This window comes from Mauremys mutica, chromosome 1 (assembly GCF_020497125.1).
Source record: "Mauremys mutica isolate MM-2020 ecotype Southern chromosome 1, ASM2049712v1, whole genome shotgun sequence".
Lineage (NCBI taxonomy): Eukaryota > Metazoa > Chordata > Testudines > Geoemydidae > Mauremys > Mauremys mutica.
This window is the reverse complement of record NC_059072.1, coordinates 358,439,449-358,460,664: the sequence shown is the minus strand read 5'-3', so window position 1 is coordinate 358,460,664 and position 21,216 is coordinate 358,439,449. Positions and strand designations below refer to the sequence as shown.

The following is a 21,216-nucleotide window of genomic DNA, read 5'->3' as shown; positions in this document are numbered from 1 at the left end:
ATCTTTAAGAGGGGCCCATATGTCCCTGTGTCACCTTCAGGGAGTGTGTTTACACCATAACTTTGTTTCAAGGTGTTCTGATCCTACTCTTCTGGAATGTGTTTACTTGAAGACTTAGTGCCTAATAGTGCTTGTGTTTTTGCAACACCAGACCTGTTGTTGACAAGTTCATGTATTGAACAGTGAACCTTCAAGCAAGCATCTGCTTTGTAACTGGGCAGGACCTGACTTGGCCTGACTCTTGCTCACTCTGTTTTCTCTCAGGAAGGCTTGACTTTATTTCAGGCCTAGCCTCTTTTTTTGGTAACAGCAACATAGCTGTGTAAGAACAGTTCAGTTCTTTAGTCTAGGTGTGGCCTTTCATCGCAAGGGTGTAAAGGAGACAAGCAGAGGATAAGGAGACTACAGAGAAGTTAATATTGCTATGTATGTCTTCATCATGCAGGATAATAGGAGGAGTGGGGGAAAACATGTCATCTGCAAAGAGTAACCAGGGGATAGGCAAAGGTGAGACTTTCAGAGTTTTTTTTGGAAAATGTTAGGGAACAGCTTAAGAACTTAAGACCAGTAACTCTAACGTCGGTACCGGGCAAATTAGTTGAAACAATAGTTAAGAATAAAACTGTCAGACACATAGAAAAACATAAACTGTTGAGCAATAGTCAACATGGTTTCTGTAAAGGGAAATCGTGTCTTACTAATCTATTAGAGTTCTTTGAAGGGGTCAACAAACATGTGGACAAGGGGGATCCGGTGGACATAGTGTACTTAGATTTCCAGAAAGCCTTTGACAAGGTCCCTCACCAAAGGCTCTTACGTAAATTAAGCTGTCATGGGATAAAAGGGAAGGTCCTTTCATGGATTGAGAACTGGTTAAAGGACAGGGAACAAAGGGTAGGAATTAATGGTAAATTCTCAGAATGGAGAGGGGTAACTAGTGGTGTTCCCCAAGGGTCAGTCCTAGGACCAATCCTATTCAATTTATTCATAAATGATCTGGAGAAAGGGGTAAATAGTGAGGTGGCAAAGTTTGCAGACGATACTAAACTGCTCAAGATAGTTAAGACCAAAGCAGATTGTGAAGAACTTCAAAAAGATCTCACAAAACTAAGTGATTGGGCAACAAAATGGCAAATGAAATTTAATGTGGATAAATGTAAATTAATGCACATTGGAAAAAATAACCCCAACTATACATACAATATGATGGGGGCTAATTTAGCTACAACGAGTCAGGAAAAAGATCTTGGAGTCATAGTGGATAATTCTCTGAAGATGTCCATGCAGTGTGCAGAGGCGGTCAAAAAAGCAAACAGGATGTTAGGAATCATTAAAAAGGGGATAGAAAATAAGACTGAGAATATATTATTGCCCTTATATAAATCCATGGTACGCCCACATATCGAATACTGTGTACAGATGTGGTCTCCTCACCTCAAAAAAGATATTCTAGCACTAGAAAAGGTTCAGAAAAGGGCAACTAAAATGATTAGGGGTTTGGAGAGGGTCCCATACGAGGAAAGATTAAAGAGGCTAGGACTCTTCAGCTTGGAAAAGAGAAGACTAAGGGGGGACATGATAGAGGTATATAAAATCATGAGTGATGTTGAGAAAGTGGATAAGGAAAAGTTATTTACTTATTCCCATAATACAAGAACTAGGGGTCACCAAATGAAATTAATAGGCAGCAGGTTTAAAACAAATAAAAGGAAGTTCTTCTTCACGCAGCGCATAGTCAACTTGTGGAACTCCTTACCTGAGGAGGTTGTGAAGGCTAGGACTATAACAATGTTTAAAAGGGGACTGGATAAATTCATGGTGGCTAAGTCCATAAATGGCTATTAGCCAGGATGGGTAAGAATGGTGTCTCTAGCCTCTCTTCGTCAGAGGATGGAGATGGATGGCAGGAGAGAGATCATTTGATCATTGCCTGTTACGTTCACTCCCTCTGGGGCACCTGTCATTGGCCACTGTCGGTAGACAGATACTGGGCTAGATGGACCTTTGGTCTGACCCGGTACGGCCATTCTTATGTTCTTATGTAACTTGGCTGGCAATAAATTGCTGGGAATGGATGTTCCTCATGGGAGAAGTTGGAAGAAACTAAAGAAGAAAAAATTGTTGAGCTGCTAACAGTTTATCATTAAATTATACCATACATTTGGCACTCTATCAACATGCTGACTGTGAATTGTTCTTTAGAAGACACCTGAGGTAATGGGCATCTTTGAGGTGTGCCTTCACTAGGAAACATAAGAGACAAGGTAGGTGAAGTAATATCTTTTATTGGACCAACTTTTGTTGGAGTTAGAAACAAGCTTTTGAGCTTACACAGGACTCTTCTTCAAATCAAGCTTTGTGTAAGCTCAAAAGCTTGTGTGTCTCACTAACAGGAAGTTGGTCCAATAAAAGATATATTGCCTCGCTCACCTTGTCTCTCTTGATATCCTGGGATCAACATGGATACAGTAACATTGCATACAGACTAGGAAAGATGAACAGTCTTCTGCACCATTGTACACTTAGTTACCAGTGTTGGAAGTAGTAGCACAGATAGGGCATAGGCATTTTTTAATGACAGTGGAAAAAACACCTGCACCCTGTCTATGCAGCAGCCTCTCCAGTTGGTAGCTCTGGTGCAGAAAAATTATGTAATTTCTTATTGTGGACAAGGACCTTGGCTGGTGAATCTGCCATGTCTTTTTTTTTAATCAAAAGGTTAAGGTTATGCTTAAAATAATCTGCTAAATGTTATCTTGGTATTTGGGGTGCAGCTGGGATTAGAGTAGCATTTCCCAGCAGTAAATAAAATACTAGGGATGACGAGGAAAAATCAGGCCTGTACCTGTTAGTCTTTAAAGAACCAACTATGGTTATAGTTCTGTTAGGCTTTCCAAAGGCAATTTCCATAATTCTTCAAAAGTAGTTAAGGAAATTCTGTAACAAGGGGGTGAGTAGTAAATTCAGAACGGTATCACAAAAGGAGGTCTGTCATGAACATAATGTCTGTACACTGCTTTTCCATTTCCTGTGCCTTGTTTGAGGTAGTCAACAAATAGAATGCTTGGAGTAAGAATAGAGAGAGTCGGTTCTCATTATAGAAAGCTTTTTTTATTGGTATGTTTAATATGCCCACTTCAGTCAATTTATGTATATCACCACAAAGAAGTATATTTGAATGTTGCTAGTTCTGGACCTTGCACCTGGGGAAATGGGGTGGAGCAGATGGTGTTCAAAATGTTAGATGAAGTCCTGGTGGAAATAGATTGGATGCCAGAATTCAGGTGAAGTTGTCAGAAGAGGTGGAAAAAATATAGCTTACTCCTTGGTTATCATGGTGTACAGAACATTAAAAAAAAAACCCACAGAAAACTTAGCAGACATCTACTAATCTTAAGTAAGGCCTGGTCTACACTGGGGGGGGGGTGTGTGTGTGTTTCGAACTAAGGTACGCAAGTTCAGCTACGCGAATAGCGTAGCTGAACTCAAAGTACCTTAGTTCGAAGTACTTACCCGTCCTCACGGCGCGGGATCGAAGTCCGCGGCTCCCCTGTCGACTCCGCCACCGCCGTTTGCGGTGGTGGAGTTCCGGAGTTGACGGGAGCACATTCGGAGTTCAATATATCACGTCTAGATGAGATGCGATATATCGAACTCCGAGAAGTCGATCGCTAGCCGCCGACCCAGGCGGGTAGTGTGGGCGTACCCTAAGAGATATATGAATGGGGCCAAGCATCACCATTGAAGTCCAAGGACAGCGATGTCTTCAGATGCTAGGAAGGTGGGGATGGGGGTACTTCTGGAATTTCTGCCATAGTGCTTGGAGGGCTTTGGTTGCTTTGTATCAGCTTTTAGCTAGTAAGGGTCTGAAATTTGAACATCCTCTTCTCCCCACAACTGTCTGAAAGGAGAATGAGGTCCTTCCTCATTCCCAAAGCCTCCTGGAAGCTGTAAGGAGAGTGACCTTTGTTTTTCTCCCTCCATAGCCTTTTTTTTGGGGGGGGGAGGGGGGAAGGAGGAAGGTTCCTCCTACCTTGTGAATAATTACAGTGCCTGCCTCTGATGATTTGCCCAAGAAAGTCTGAAATTGTCATGATTGTACAGTTACTGCTGCCCATAGCGATCTAAATAGCCCAGCGAAACTGCCTAGTGTGTCATTAATTCACTGTTTTCTAAAGCTGTGAACAGCAACTGAGGCACTAGAGATTTTTGTCTTTGGACCAAGGAGAATGTTCTATTAACTATGCTTGTTTCACATGTAGCGGGTTCTTGGTAACCATAATTAGACTAAAACTCTTTTGATGAAAGCTTAAGTTCTACATAAACTGATGTTTAGCTTTATCCATGAGTCTAACTTTGCTCATTGCAGGTTGCAAGTATAATGGACAGGATCAGGGTCTATAAAGGCTTTAAGTGGAACTTTATATCGGTCTTGCATGACAATCTGGTAACATAATCCAATTAGCTTTTTCACTGACTTTTCAAAGACTGAAAGTTCCCATGATGTTGCTCAGGTTATGTCAGCTTTCTCTGATTCCTACCTCTTAATTGAATTTCTGATTATCCTGAAGAATTATTCGTGCATGAGGATAATGCAGGATTTCATCTTGGGTTGATGTATTTTGCAACTTAGGTACTCAAGTGTTATGAACTTTAGTGCCACTGACTGTGGATGTAAAGAAGCTGAGAAGTTATTTCTCAAAATTGGGTTTGGACGAATCACTGATTATCTGATTTCTTTCCAGGTTTATGAAAACCTGATACATCTTGAAAATGTTTAACAAATCATTTGGAACTCCGTTTGGAGGCAGTGCTGGTGGCTTTGGGACTACTTCAACATTTGGACAAAGTAAGTAATAGAGCTACCATTCGTTTTTTAATAAAGAAAAACTACTGGTAGTGGCAATGGTGGTTGGAAGTAATCTGCAAATTGGAAGTGTAAACTACAGATAAAGAGAAATGAATGGGGGTAGGAATTAGTTGGACATGATAGAATTTTGTATTCTTTAACTGACTCATTATACTGAACTGGATTCAAAAGTTGGTTTTCATAAACTGGCAAAGAAATTAAGTGGATGATACAATAGTTCTGTAATTCTATGTGTACTCAACAAAGTGATCACTGGGTAGCTATAGTAGTGATTCTAATCTTTGGGTAAGTCCAATCTTCGAAGGTAGTTCCTTCATGTTGGGGTTGAGGTACATTAGAAAGACAGTGAAGGAGAAGGGCACACTGCTGCCCATGGTGAAGAAACTTTAGAATCTGCTGAGCCTACCAACCAGGATGCAAATTAGTGCTATTATAAACAGGACATGCTTATCCCTTATGGATTTCTGATGTTCTTGTACTGGCTTAATGGCTGATAAAATGCCTTGCAGTGTTTCTAAATTTGCATTAATAAGTTTTATGTCTTGCTGCCTGTCAAGTTTAGCTATTCATTTAAGGAGTGAAAGTAATGCCGAATGTTAAAGTAAACAATGGAAATCTTGACATTTCAGTATGGAACAGGAATCTTTGTATTCCAACGTAGATGACTGACACTAAACACTCTTGTAGTACTTCATTTTTTCCAGAGTGCTGCAAAAATGTTAAATTACATCACTCGGGTGGAAAACTGAGACTGTGACTTGTTCATAGTCCTGGAACAAGTAACTAGGGAAAGCTAGGAGTACGTGGTTTCTGTGTGTGTGTGCCCTTCTCATTATACAAGTTCTTCTGTTGTTGTTGTTGTGCAGATGCAGGCTTTGGTACTACCAGTGGAGGAGCGTTTGGAACATCAGCCTTTGGGTCAAACAATAACACAGGAAGCCTCTTTGGGAACACACAGACTAAACCAGGTATGGCTGAAATTGCTTTATAATTGAGTCCTCAGTAACCAGAATTAATCACTCTAACTTATTCACATGGTGTTGTTGAAAATAGCTGTTTTAACTTTAATCCTGTTGTGTATTCTGGTTTCAGGAGGATTGTTTGGTTCAAGTACGTTTAGCCAACCAGCCACCTCCTCCACAAGCACTGGCTTTGGGTTTGGAACATCAACTGGAACTTCCAACAGCTTGTTTGGGACTGCCAGCACTGGTGGAGGTCTCTTTTCTTCCCAGAATAATGCCTTTGCTCAGAATAAACCGGCTGGGTTTGGAAGTGAGTAGAAACTACTGCATGTTTTCCAGCTCTGGTTTCTTGCTTTAAGTATCAGAGGGGTAGTCTGGTTCTGTAGAAGCAGCAAAGAATCCTGTGGCACCTTATAGACTAACAGACGTTTTGCAGCATGAGCTTTCGTGGGTGAATACCCACTTCTTCGGATGCAAGTCTTGCATCCGAAGAAGTGGGTATTCACCCACGAAAGCTCATGCTGCAAAACGTCTGTTAGTCTATAAGGTGCCACAGGATTCTTTGCTGCTTGCTTTAAGTAAACATTGAAGGACAATGGTTAAACTAGCATGAAACAAATGGTGCAGATTCATTATGGCAACTGTGCCTTCACTATCTTTTTCCCTGAAGCTTTGCCAACAATAGCATTTACTGAGATCCACGGTACTCATAGGTGAACTGCTCTGCTGTTTATATAATAAAATCTGTAGCTAGGACTCTGGGACATGGATCTCAAATACATTGGCTGATATTACTGTTTGCAGCTTGTCCAGTTACAAGACTCGATCTTCCTATTGGATTCGTTTCATTTTAGTTTTTAATCCGTGCAACAGTGTTCTTTCTAGTACAGGAATAAAATCACTATTCAGTCCTCTGGCACTAGCATGTTAGAAACTCCTTTATGAAATGTATAGCAAAAGGCTTCCTTTACAGCACAAGACAGCCCCTGCAGTTGCTGCCACAGACTCTTCTGAGCCAGAGGAGTTACTCCTCACCCCTGCTTCCCCAAGGGACCAAGCTAATTCCTGAACTGTATGAGAGTCACTTCCATTGCCTCTTGAATTAATCTTCTAGCACAACTTCCCTAGTTGTGGTGCCAGAAGCAGAGTGAAACGGGCTAGGATTGTTACTCTTTTGTTCTCCATTGCTTGGTAGGTGGAATGTACTGAGCGCAGGCTTGATCTTCTGCTATAGAATACTGCTTCAGGGGAATGTAAATGCAGGGTTCCTGCATTGGTATAAATCCCCAGCAGCAATGTTTTTACTTACTCCACTGATGCTCCTTTAGTGCCTTATGAAAAGCTTTCACAGAATCTCTTGAAAGGTTCTAGAGGATCAAGAAGCTTGTAGGTAATACAGGGAGTGTTAAACCAGGAACTTGGGGAGTTTTCCAAACAGGAGATGGTCATCAGAGAAGCAGAATGACATCTGTGCCAGACAAGATTAAACTTGAGACCTATTTTCTTAATATCATGATAGTAGGAAGTTCTACATCATCTTGGATTAGTTTGTGGCAGATACTTGATCCCACCTGTATTTATTGATTCTGGCTGGTCTTTGCCACTGCAAGAGCATTGTTTGCATATAACTTAAGGCAGCTGTATCACGGTCTCCCACAAATACGCATTCTGTTTGACAGACAATATAGTCTCTTCCCCAAAGAGGTTAACCTAAGTTAGGATCTAACGTGAAGAAATAGTAGCACAATAATGGTTAGGGGGGAGTGCAATCTAAATAGCTAGACAAGGTCATATGGCTGACTTGGTCTGTTTTTACATGTTTCAAACAGGTTGATCTATAGGTTATATACATGACTGTCTCATGAAATCTATCCCAAGTTTGTCCTCAGCCAATGAAGTTGTGAGCTATTTCAAAGACATCTAAGTGGTATATGAAAGGAGGAGACAGAAGAAAAGGCTTTAAAATGCATGGTTCTGAAACTTAACTCTGTGTCTCAAATCTCAGTCCTCTAGTGTGGTTTGAATAAAATAATTGGGTTGTAGTTCTTAAACACACTTGGAAATTCTCAAATGACTTTCATTTTAATATGGATTCTTCTTATTTACAGACTTTGGAACAAGTACCAGTAGTGGAGGTCTCTTTGGAACCACTAACACTGCCTCCAACCCTTTTGGGGGTACATCTGGCTCTCTCTTTGGGCCAACTAGCTTTACTGCTGCTCCAACTGGGACTACCATTAAATTTAATGTAAGTGCTGTTTATTTTCTTAAGGTCTAATTTCTGCTTACTGTAGGGAACTTTACATTCTGCTATTCTTTACCTATGGAATAAAATAACTGATTCATAGGCAGTTGTAGAAGGCATCTGTGCTTCAGTAGAACTATTGTAGTGGAGGCAGCTTGTGCAAGCAGTTGTCCGGAAATAATTCACCAGCTTGCTTTGGTATGGAAAAATCTTGAATTATTGTATGAGAAACATAGATTAACTTCTCATCTAAATTTGTTAGAGCTGCATAGACCTAGAGTTTGTGTCTGAATTCTTGCCAAACAGACTTTATTACTAGCTGTCATTTAAAATAGAATTTTCAGAGGGCTGACAAATGTTAACATTCTATTGCAACTCTTTTTATAATCAAGACTAAATTCTTACTAAAAGCAGTGGAGACTAAGCTTTGTTGGTATGTTAGTGGTATGTTGTCCCCTTTGGAGTCAGTGCAGCTCTAGAAAGATTGATTGAAACACCAAGAATCTTTCTAGATTACTCTTTAGGATGAGGCCCCTTTAAGAGGTATCTGGAATAAATGAACCTGAAGATTCTGTGGCAGTTGAGAAGTGAATGATGGTCCGAAAGAGGAGAAACTGCAAAAATGGGGTAACAGTGAAAGGTTTCAACCTCTGTCTACCCTGGAGGGCAGCTGAGGATGTGGCACATCCTGCCAGACATGCCTGTGACTGATCTTTACAAACTTAAAGAGGGCTGAGAGTGCATACAACGTACTGCAGCATCCTAATAGAAATGGAGACTTTTTACTGAAACCATCTCTCAGGAAATGATGAACTTCAAAGGAATGGACAGAATAGTGAAAAGAAACTTGAGCATATGTGTTCCTCCCTAGGATAGGGAGAAAGGTTGTTGGGGATAACTCTCAAAGGGTTTAGAGAACTATATCAGAAGTCTGGGGACATGTTGCCTTTAAAAATTACAAACTAAAAAGGCAAATTGCACTGAGTTCTGAGAATTATTGGGGGGAATTTACTGTACTGATTGCTGTTGAAGGCCACTGCTGCACATAGCACAGTGCTGCACCACTCCAGTGCCTGTACTAAATGTAGGCTTTGTATTTAGGCAGTATGTATCTGGACAGTAGACACTTACACTTATAAAAACATAGGTGGACATGAAACAAATTGCGTATCTAACTCTTTTCTTGCAGCCACCAACCGGCACAGATACTATGGTAAAATCTGGAGTTAGCACTAACATCAGCACTAAGCACCAGTGTATTACTGCTATGAAGGAGTATGAAAGCAAATCCCTAGAGGTCAGTCAAATCAAAGATTTAAACTTTTTTGCTGCCTCCCTCAATAAGCTTTGGTCTTATGACTTATGTTACCTGAGCATCCTGACATTAAAATATTTAGTTTTCAGTGCCTGCATTATTTTAATGATGTTCTTTGAAGGCTGTTCACTTTCTAAAGTGATATACCTGTGGCAGGCTGACTTGTCACCCAGTAGAGCAATTCGCTTTTCATTTGCTTCAGCTGGGCTTTTAAATGCTTAACATGTCATCCTTTACAGATCTGAAAATAACTCTTAGACTATCTTGGGATGAAAGGGAGAAACATACTGTAAAGAACAATTCTTCATTGTAGAGGGAATGAGAGGATGATTAGCATTTAGGGGTTGTGGAGCTCTCTAGTATTCTTCTCTTTGGGGTCTTCACTCTGAAAGCTCTTCACTTGAAAGGCAAATTGTTTGTAAAACTTCAACAAGTCTCCTAGTCAGAAGGCCCTGTTAACTTTACAAGGTGGGTCATTGTTTACTTAAAAAAGCTTAACATGAACTACTGGGTGTACTTAAGGAAACCTACTGTCAGAACTGAAATTAACTTAAGCATTGAATTTTTTTTGAGGGGGCGGTGGGTGTCCAATTCCTGAGTTTAGTGTATCTAAGAGCTACAATGCAATTGCTCAAACTTGGTTTGTCCAACGTGGAATGACTGTGTAAAGAAAACTAGTGTGTTTTTTGGTTAGGAACTCCGTTTGGAAGATTACCAGGCAAACAGGAAAGGGCCCTCAAATCCAGCGGTAGCAGCGGCGGGGTTATTTGGATCCTCCACAGCTACATCCAGCGCAGCTACTGGACTGTTTGGCTCCTCCACCACTAATGCAGGTTTTTCATACGGACAGAATAAAACAGCTTTTGGAACCAGTAAGTGTTGACATACCTGCTAGCTTTACTGTCACCATAGACCTTGGTACTTAGGAATTCAAGGCCACTTACCTTTTCCCCACTTTGCTCTTAGGGCAATTTACATTAGTAAACTCACTTTATACAACTAGATTATGACTGTTATCAAACGTTGGTTGTTAAACACTTCTGTTAAACAAACCTTGCATCAGTTCATGCGCCAATGTAACGTCTTTCGACAAATATTGAGAGGGGATCTGACATTACAAGAAAGTCCTTGTGTGCTATTAACCAAAAAATCACTGGTAAATAGAACTCATTCATGATATTGGTAGTGTAATCAATCAAACACATAGGAGTGAAGTCTAGCCCAGTTCTGCCAACTAAATCAGGACAAAACCCCAATAGAAAATGTACTTAATGCTTGTAGGAACTTGCTTCCTTCATTAGAGCAAAATCAGAATAACTTCTACTTCGTTAGATGGAAAAAACCCTAGCCTCCTGCTGCCCTCTTGGCACAAGCAGCATGTGTGTACCTCCATTGCAGGGGTCTCTTGACCAAAGAAAATAACTGAAAACCAAGCAAATGTAATTCACTTCTGTGATGCTACTTCCATGATTTAATTTGCCCTGTGGAGTAAACAATCTTGTTCAAAAATCATTGCTAGCGCAAAACTGAAATGTGTTGGTGGGAAGAACAGCCCAAAGATAGATTAGATTGGTAACTAAGTTGCAATACAGAACTTCTGCTAACATTTCCCTACATTCAGGTGTGCAATATTAGGGCAGACTTGTATAACTATAAAAGTTATAAACTCAAGACGGAAACTACTGCAAACCATTGTATAAACACCAGCGTATGCCTACCCCATCAAAGAGTAAGATCTTGCTTGGGTACATTTTAGGGTTCTTGTGGATTGGGTTAAGTCAGCCATCCTAGGGTATGGTTTTCGTACACAGTTCAAAACCTCCCATGAGATTGGCCATAGATTATTTTCTCTGTGGCCGTGATGTCCCATGACGGGTTGGTCCAGAGGAACATATCAGGAAAGGTGGGGTTATGAGCACAAGAGACAAACTTTTTATGAGAACTGGAGCTAGACTAGAAATTATTGAAGAGATAACAATGACCGTGAACTTTATCACTTTCCAAACAAAGTGCAAAACTCATTTCTTTGGATGTGGCTTGATAAGTTTTTGTGTTTGTGTGTACTTTCAGCACTTCCTGTCAGTCACACGCAAGCAGAATTAGTCAAGTTGTTGCTCCTAGAGGCTGAAAAAGAATAAAAAATTAATATTTGGGAGGAGTTTAGACAGTCCTATGTATTGGCCGCTGTAGAAGTTGCTAGATAATAGTAGACTTTGAACTTTGATGTTGGGTGCCATCTGTAAGAATTGTTCCTTTTGCTAACCTTTTTTGGTTGCCTTCCCTCCCCCAGTGCATCAGGCTAGTTGGATGTTGACACCACAATCCAATTAGTACAATACAGGTCCAGCTAACCATGTAAAACGTGTCATTGGTCAGTCAGCTCTATGAGAGAATATGTATCACACTTGTAAGCTATCACTCTAGAACAAATCCCAGTATTTGTTTAATACTAGCACTGATGATCACAGGCAGGTTTAAAAAAAATAAATCACATGAACCACTAACTTTTTTTAAATTTTGGATACAGTATTTATGATTTTCCACATGACCGTGTTACTTGATTTTGAATTCAACCATCTATTTTAGATTACTGGTTTGTGCATTTATCTTACTCGACTCCAATGCATCAATTTGACTCCGGGCTCTAAGTCTATAATCTGTACTCTCATTTCCTTGCCAATCATAGGTACGACTGGCTTTGGAACAGGAACAGCTGGGAGCCTTTTTGGTCAGCAGCCTCAACAGACTACCAGTCTGTTCAGCAAACCATTTGGCCAGGCCACCACAACACAGAACACTGGCTTTTCTTTTGGGAACACCAGCACTCTTGGACAACCAAATACAAACACGATGGTAAGAGAGTGAGAGCTAGTTGTATTTTAACTCTTCTGTAATATAGGTTCGTGAAAATATATTCCATTCTGTATCAAAGGGTTTATCATGGATTCTGATTATTAACTCTGATCTTCAGAGCTACTTACCTTTGCAATAGTCCAACAAAAGTGCTATAACTGTTCTTTGGTGGAGTTAGATACTGGTCCTTTTTCAAACAAGATTTATGTTTGCAGGGTTTATTTGGGGCAACCCAAGCCTCGCAGTCTGGAAGCCTTTTTGGCACAGCTGCCAACACAAATGCTGCCACTGGATTTGGAACGGGAACGGGAACTGGTCTCTTTGGACAAGCCAACACAGGATTTGGTGTTGGCGGTTCGGTATGTCTGTACCTTAGTAATGAAATTGACTAAGGATGTAAAAACGTCATTATTTTTAGAGGCCTGCAGCAGGTTTCTGTGCATCAGTGTGCCCCAGCAAAGTAGTGTGATCTGAACTGTCAGGGTATTTTTAGTGACTTCATAAAACCACATTGCTTTTATAATTTCACTATAATCCCAGGGAACTAGAGCCTTAACTGTTATACTAAGGGTATAATATAAAATATATAGAATGAACACAGGTCCCATGGAGGTGCAGAGAATGTTATAGGAAATGACAGGCAAATGGCTAGTACTGTCTAGACATGCTCAAGATGCTGGAGTATAGTGTCAAAAGCACAAATGACAAAGGTGCCCGAGTAATTGACCTATAAAATGATTGGTTTTGAGTGTACACTTAGAGCTTGTCTTCTCTACTAGGGAGATCAGCGCTGCTGCCATTGATGCAGCGGGTGTTGATTTAGCGGGTCTTCACTAGACCTGCTAAATCAATGGGAGAGCGCTCTCCAGTCGACTCTGGTACTCCAGCTCCCCGAGAAGAGTAAGGTAAGTCGACGGGAGAGCATCTCTCATCGACACAGGGCAGTGAAGTCAGCCTAAGCTTTGTCAACTCCAGCTACGTTATACACGTAGCTGGAGTAGCGTAAATTAGGTCGATTTACCCTGGTAGTGAAGACACGCCCTTAGACACGACTAGAGTTGTTAGCAGAGCCAAACCACTTCACGTCTGAGTATCTTTGTACTACATATGACACAAGGAATAAAACCCCTATACATGTGTGGAAAAACTACTCTTATAAAATATCCTTAACTTCTAATATCACTAGTTCACATATGTATTTAATTTTACATACTTTAATATATTGGTAATGAACTTTGCTCTAGCATTTACATGCTAACACTTGACTTCAGGCCCTTGGGTTGCTTAATGAACCAAACTGTAGCAGGAGTAATAAAGAATCTTGAGTGCCTTAGCTCTGTGCTGCTTCAGAGCATTTGTAGGTGCTCATAGTACTGTGGTGGGCACATTATTTAAAATAAAAACTAATTCAACAGAATTTGGCTTTCTGTTAGTGAGTTGGATATCGAACACATTGCTGACTTTTTTTCTAATAGACTGGTTAAATTAATTCAGCAATAGAATTATCTTTTAATTCCGTCTCACTGTAGCTGTTTCACTGTTTTCCTGACAGCCAGCTAAACCAGTGCTCAAGTTTTATGCACAGTAGATAATGGGCCTCTGCTAATTTTGGATCAGGAGATTGTTTACTTGGCAGCCTTAAATCTACCTTGCACATAGGTGTGTTACAACAGCATTTCATGATAAGTGTAACATGGATGTCAGAGTTTTAAAAGCATGTTGCTCTCCTTTCAGACCCTGTTTGGTAAGCCTGCTGGATTTGGAACCACCACGACCAGTGCTCCTTCGTTTGGTACAACTACTGGCAGCGGGCTCTTTGGTAACAAACCAACCCTGACTTTAGGAACCAATACAAACACTTCCAATTTTGGTACATATAAGAAAGTGGGATTCAGTCTCTTAAAGTTACACTGAATATACCACACACCAGGCTACTGAATCTTATACTAAATGATTGTGAATCTTAAAATTCTCAGGTAAGCTGTGCTTGATGCATATTGCTGAAGGGGAAAGCTTGAAGTCTTGGACATTGACATGTTCCTCTTTTGCTTGTAAACTGATTTTGCATTCTATTTGTATGGGAGTTTCAGGTTCAGTATGCTACTGTCTTCTTGCAGACTTTGTAGACAGGACTCTGAACCAGATAAGAGGTAGATAGTTGAGTTTTTAAAACATGCACCATTACTTAATAGCAAATACCATGTGGTGCATGTTATATTGTTTGAATTAAAACTTGTAGGTACGAATGGGAATACAATATACAAATTCTCCAAGAGGTTGTAAGGGTCAGGGTAGAACTTATTTCTTGTTGCAGTTTCTAACTACTTCATTTATAGCTGAACTAGTAACTTGTTAAAAACTGGACATTTCATTAATGTTGGCTCCAAAAGTAGGTAAAGTTGAGCGAATAAGAGGGTTATTGTGTAAGATACCAAGTCAATGATCTCTTTTTAATAAGTCCCATGAAATCTGTTATCTTTTGGTTTTACAGAGCTGAGACCAAAGAAGCTGCATGCTAAAATTGAGAGAAATAGTGGCTTTAGAACTACTGAAATGCTGATTTATGTTGGCATAAAATCAAAGTGTGAAATGTAATCCTCTCCTAAAAGACAGATTCAGGCCTCTGTCAAATGAGCTTTGACTGGACAGTCCAGCAGGCATGGGATGGATTTGTGCTGGTCAGGCTTAAAGGAGGGCTCTTTTTTTTTGAGAAAAGGTCAATTTTAAGTCCTGTGTTCCAGCTTTTGTAAAAGAGTAATTGTCTATCATTCTGTTTCTGGGCTGCTAATAATCTTGGTGTTGAAGTATATACTTTCAGTAGCAAACAACCTTGGCTATAGCAAGCTTCATTCTTAACTAATTTGTTATTCTTGCATTGATGCAACTTGCAAGAGGATGGTAGTTTGGTATTGTATTTCTGCTGTTAGTGCTGTTACTCTGACTCTGTTGCCCTTGCATGAACTAACCACCACCTTTTTAATTGGATGGCTTCACAATCTTCAGTTTAACCACTAATCTGCCTGTTAGATTTGGATTGCATTTGATTTAAATTAAAGAAATGGAATTGAACTGTGCACTCCTATGTACTTGAGTTGTGAACTGCTTCCTCAGTAAGAATCAGAGGGGTGTGTGTGTGGTATAAACAGTGTAAAATGGGACTTGTTTTGTCCAGTGGGGTTGAAGAAACTTTAAAACATCTCTTTCTGCTACCACATCTAGATCCTTTCTTGTTTTCAGTAAAATCTGAAATCTTGGTATATGTAATTGAAACGTACCTTGGAAGGCAATACTGTTCTGTAATGAGTGTTTTTAGTTGTGCTTGAGTGGTGAACATTTATTATATTACTGTTAAAATCCTTTGCCATAGTTATCCTCTTTTGAGGAAATTTGAAGTGGCAAATGCCAAAACTGCTCACTCTAAATATATTTTCTGAAACAAGACAACATAGATTTTTCAAGCCTTCCTTTAAGTTTTTTCTCATGTATTCATTTGTATTCAATATTAAATATATAGACAACAGGATCTTTTCATGGAAGTTAATTTGCAGATGCATACTCTCTACCTGATAATGTATGAACTACTGTCAATCTTTGGGGCTGATTATCATCTTAGACTACAGGTGGAAAATAAGCAAATGGAATTACTTACAAACTTTTATGCAGTTGCTGTTTTTTAGGGGGGTGGAATTGTTGGTGCGGGATGCGGCAGCAAGGGAAATACAAACACCTATGTGCAGAACTCTAAATACTCAAATGGCTGAGTCATCAGTTGGTTTATAAATCCTAGATCAGGATTTTGTGCAGTGTTCGGTTAGTCTTCAACCATCCCATCTTTATAGAAAAGTCAACTTGTTGTGGAGCTCTTCCAGATTACCCATTAGCTTTTGGCTATTTGTCCCTATTTATTTACTCTTCAGTAAGAACTCAGGTTTTTTTTAATGGCTGCTTGAAGGTATCTAATTGTGAAGACATGTGCTCCCAAGTGAGAACTCGTCTTCCTACTGTGTCCTAGTTTGATTCTTTGCTCAGCGATGTCTATCTTGCTGATATGCTGTCAAGGCTGCTTTTTCATTGGTGGTCTGTAATGATAATCCAGCCACTCTTCTCTCAGGCCAAACTTAGACCCTATCTAGATGTCTCAGAGATGCTTTTTAAAACTCGAGTGTGGCTTTAAAACACCTTTTCACCATCTGAAGGCCTTAAATTCTATTTGAGCTCCAGAAACAGCATGTGACATTTATTGGGTGTACTAATGATGGCAAAGTGTCCTTAGCCAGGTGATGCTTGTTTGCTTAGAATCCTTTGCCGAGGAAGTTGAATGTTACCTTAAAAGTAGTGCACTAATTCTTTTGTACTCCTAGGTTTTGGTGCGAGCACTGCTGGGAATAGTATCTTTGGAAATAAGCCTGCAGCTGGAACTCTCGGCGCTGGACTTGGAACAGGATTTGGAACAGGTTAAAAAAAAAAAAAAGCCTCCAGGGGATGGTGTGTAATACTGAGGCATCCATAATTGGGATTTCTTTCTAACTGTAGTAACAGTTCAGGATCTGTAGTGGCAGGTATTGGGGAAATACAGAGACTGGACTGCCTAAGAGCAGAATGAAATTGAGTCTGCACTCTTTGAAATGTCTTTTTAGCACTCTATGAGAGATCGTTTCCTGCCCTTCCCAGTTCACACAAGACCTTGTGCAATAGAAGATATTAATAAGTATTGAGGGTTCACACAGGAATGTTATGCCGTCTAGTTAGCTACAGGTTTAAGAAATTTCCGGTACATTGTGGTATCTAGTCCTGTAACAACTTTCAACTCTCTGGTTAGTGAGGGTTTGGTTATTTATTCTGCTTAAACCCGATCTATATTGGAATTGGGCTTTCCTAATGTAAAGTGTTAGAATGGTAGGAGCTCACCAAGGGTTAATAGTTAACTCTATAGTTCAGAGAATGTATAGGATTAGATTAATAATTTGCTCTAATAATGTGATCGGAACAGGAAAGTATTCCCTTGACTTGTAAGAATCCACAGCTAACTTACAATGGGTGCAGTTCAACAAATGATAGTTGAGGGAATTCTTAAATGTGTGGACTAAACTTAATTTGTCTGCAAGCACGTGATGGAACCTTCTGTAAACTGCTGCTGTCCTCTGTGTAGCTCTTAGTGCAGGGCAGACTTCACTATTCGGGAACACCCAGCCTAAATTAGGTGGAACACTGGGAACAGGAGCATTTGGAGCGCCTGGATTCAATACATCAACAGCCACCCTGGGCTTTGGAGCTCCCCAGCCTGCTGTGGGTAAGAGTGCAATTTACCAAGTTTAGTTACTTCAGTCCAAGGTAGTGGAACAGTATCTGGGCAAGATAATGGAGTGGCTGATACAGGACTCTGAATTCTTTACTAAATAAAGAGGGTAATATAATTAATGCCAAATCAATATGGGTTTAGGGAAGATAGATCCTGTCAAATTAACTTTCGTTTTTAATGAGATGGCAAGTTTGGTTGATAAAAGTAATAGTGTTTGGTGGAATATACTAACCCTACAAAAGTCTATTTGATTTCATATTGCATGACATTTAAAAAACCCAAAACCTAGAACAATAGGAAATTAACATGGCAGACATAAGTGGATTAAAAACTGGCCACCTGATAAGTCTCAAAATGTAATTGTAAATGGGGAATCGCTGAGTGGGTATATTTTTAGTGGGGTCTTGCAGCAATTGGTCCTTCTCCCTATGATGTTTAACTTTTATCAAAGGCCTGGAAAATCATCACTGATAAAGTTTGCAGACAGCCCAAATTGGGGGATTGGTAAATAATGAAGAGGTCACTGATACAGAGCAATCTGGATTGCTTGGTAAGCTAGGATCACGCAAACTGCGTGTAAACGTATACATCTAGGAAGAAGAATGTAGGTCATATTTAGGGTGACTCTATCCCAGGAAGCAGTGACTCTGAAGAATTTGGAGGTCATGGTAGATAATCAACTGAACAAGTGAATTTCAAGATAGTTGAACCTTCAGAGAAGGGATTTGCACCAACATTAATCAGACTTGGAAGGGATACAGCACGCTAGGCTTGAAACTAACAAGTGCAGATAACCATGAAAAGGTTCTGCCAGGCCAAATTAGGCTCCTGGCTAATCTGCACAACTCCCTTCATTTTAGTTTTGCACAGGCGAAATGGATTTGAACTTAGTAAATAATTCTGATATACAAGAAGGAATAGAATCCAGCTGGCTTTACAAGGCTGACAGTGGTAAAAAGTCACTGAAGTCAGCAGATAAAACTGTGAATACCCATAGGGAATAGATCTGATACAGAAGGGGCCACTTCTAAATGTCCTGAGATGAGTCTGAGTACTAAATACATGGTTAGAAAAGATTAATCTCTCCAACTTTTATCTAGCATTGACCGACCCAAATGTTTCAGCTGCCCAACAAGCAGCTCTCCAGCAGCACTTCAACAGCTTGACCTACTCGCCCTTTGGAGATTCCCCTCTCTTCAGAAACCCTATGTCTGACCCAAAGAAGAAAGAAGAGGTGAGGACTCAGATACTTGAGAACACATTTTTATGGATAAGATTGTGTGTGTTGTAACTTCTCTGTATGGATTTGTTTTTAAAATGAAGATATGAACATTTAGGGGCTCATTTTCCTAATATCCTAGTCTTTAGCCTGGGGTGTTGAGAAACTAAGTGTTATATAACTAAGGCTCCATGTTTGTCACAGATTCCATGACTTTCTGTGACCACCGTGACTTCTGTAGTAGCCCCGTGTGACTGTCCCAGGAGCTGCCTGAGTAGCTCAGGTAGTCCCCGGGTCAGTCGCACTGGCTGCTGTGGGGCAGTCTCAGGGTTCCCAACCAGAGCAGCAGGAGTTTGGGTGTAGGGGAGCTTACCTGTGGGGGGCTCAGCTCCCCTAGCTCCACATGCTGCTTCTGCTGGCAGCCAGGCACTGCCCCTAGAGCTCCCATTGGCTGCAGTTGCCAGCCAATGGGAGCTGCAGAACTGGGTCTTGGGGCAGAGCAGAGACAGCATGTGGAGCTCTAGGGAGCTGGGGCCGCTGCTTCCCAGGAGCTGGGTAAGGAGCCTGCCCCAGCACCCGTGCGCTCCTCCCCAGCACCCACGGTGCTTCCCTGGGTTGTGCCTCCCTCCCCAGCACCTGCAGTGTCTCCTCCTCCCCCCCCCCCCCCCCGACAGGTTTACTGCCCATGACTTTTACTAAACATACCCGTGACTAAATTGTAGCCTTATGTATAACACATACATTCTCACTATTTTATCTGTAACAGACAACCACTTGGGATACCTAACTGCATATATTGTGGTCATATATTAGACTTCGGTCTTCAGTAGTAGATGCTCAGAATCTCTAAGGGCTGGTCTACACTGCGGGGGGGGTCGATGTAAGATACATCGACTTCAGCTACGCTATTCTCGTAGCTGAAGTCGCTGTATCTTATTTCAACTTAACTCCCATCCTCACGGCGTGGGATCGAAGGCCACAGCTCCCCCATTGACTCTGTTTCCACCTCTCGCCCTGGTGGAGTTGCGGAGTCGACGGGGAGCGTGGCGGGGATCGATTTATTGCATCTAGACGAGATGCGATAAATCGATCCCTGATTGATCAATTGCTACCCGCTGATCCGGTGAGTAGTGTGGACATATCCTAAAAATCAGGCACTTAGACAATTCACAGTTATGAGATCACACATGGATTTATAATCTATAACATTTGTTTGGAAAAAAATTGCTATTCTGTAAGATTCTTGCACTTACTTTACCAGTGTGGGTGAAAACTCACTGTAAAGTTGCTGCAGTATTGCTGACATAACTTATTAAGTAGGTTTGCTTTTATTTCTTAAACAAGTGGTGGTAATTTAAGCAAGTCACCCGCCAAAAGCATTAATCAGACCTCAAATTGAGCTACCACTGTTGCTGCCAAATCAGTAACCAAACAGAGAATACAGGGTGAATGTCTGTAGTTAACTTGTCTTACAACATCACTTCTGAATTCTCGTTTTTTTGTTTGTTTACTCAGGGCAGAGATTTTTTTTGTCCTGACAACAAAACTGGTCTAACTTCTGTAAAAATAAACAAGAAAACGTTAATCCTGTTTAGTCTTAAGTAGTTTGAAAATCTATTTTTTTTGGCTACATGAGTTTTTCTTTGTCTCAGAGACTGAAACCAACTAATCCAGCAGCCCAGAAGGCTTTGACTACGCCAACCCATTACAAACTGACCCCACGACCAGCAACCAGAGTGCGACCGAAAGCTTTGCAGACAGCAGGATCTTCCAAATCTCACCTCTTTGATGGGCTGGATGATGACGAGCCATCTCTATCTAACGGTGCATTCATGCCCAAGTTAGTTTTCTTTTTTCCTTTGGAGATCAGTTTTATTCAGAAAAATGTTTGTTTAATCTTCCACCTCTTTCCCTGTGGCTCAAGCACTCATAAATCAAAGATGTGAGTGCACTTGCTCTCCTAGCAGTTGTATGTGGCTTCTGGCTTTTAATGAAGAAAGGTTACTACTTTGGTACAGCTAATGCTTCCTATTTTATGTGTAGATGCTTGCCAACATACAACCTTGGCACCCAAACTCTCCAGTTAGGTCAGTAAATTGTCCTTTGTATAGTGCCTTCATATTTGGTAACCATGCAGGCTCTGTAGCTTTGTTGATATGGATAGCAAAGATCCAAGACTTGCATATAAGTCTGGCAGAAAATATACTTACTGTAGTGAGACAAAAGTGGTCTAACTTAAGTAATTGTCAAGTACTTTTAAAATAGTTTGTCAAACAAAATGATCCTGTGACTTAATTGTTACTGTATGGGAAACTGGATTCTGATCTGTTACTTGTGACTATAAAAGTGTTGCTTACTTCAATTAATTTACAATATGAAAGACCAAAATATAAATTTTGTCTTGCATTAATAAATGTATTCTTTTACAAGCAACTTCCCTCAGATTCCTACTG

The 21,216-nt window shown here is 40.5% G+C and overlaps 1 protein-coding gene across 2 annotated transcripts in view; it reads left to right on the top strand.

Annotated features, from left to right (window-relative positions):
* NUP98 (nucleoporin 98 and 96 precursor) overlaps window positions 1-21,216 on the top strand; it is a 59,180-nt gene that overhangs the window by 5,961 nt on the left and 32,003 nt on the right. Inside the window, exons 2-15 of one of the 2 annotated variants that reach the window (XM_045023740.1) lie at window positions 446-507; window positions 4,746-4,849; window positions 5,737-5,838; window positions 5,963-6,142; window positions 7,941-8,080; window positions 9,267-9,374; window positions 10,087-10,264; window positions 12,079-12,245; window positions 12,461-12,604; window positions 13,980-14,064; window positions 16,607-16,699; window positions 17,395-17,535; window positions 18,645-18,778; window positions 20,416-20,603. In XM_045023740.1, coding sequence (XP_044879675.1) covers window positions 4,774-4,849; window positions 5,737-5,838; window positions 5,963-6,142; window positions 7,941-8,080; window positions 9,267-9,374; window positions 10,087-10,264; window positions 12,079-12,245; window positions 12,461-12,604; window positions 13,980-14,064; window positions 16,607-16,699; window positions 17,395-17,535; window positions 18,645-18,778; window positions 20,416-20,603 — 1,736 coding nt within the window. In that variant the 5' untranslated portion in view covers window positions 446-507; window positions 4,746-4,773. The remainder of the gene's footprint in view (window positions 1-445; window positions 508-4,745; window positions 4,850-5,736; window positions 5,839-5,962; window positions 6,143-7,940; window positions 8,081-9,266; window positions 9,375-10,086; window positions 10,265-12,078; window positions 12,246-12,460; window positions 12,605-13,979; window positions 14,065-16,606; window positions 16,700-17,394; window positions 17,536-18,644; window positions 18,779-20,415; window positions 20,604-21,216) is intronic. The other variant, XM_045023729.1, reaches the window with a different exon arrangement.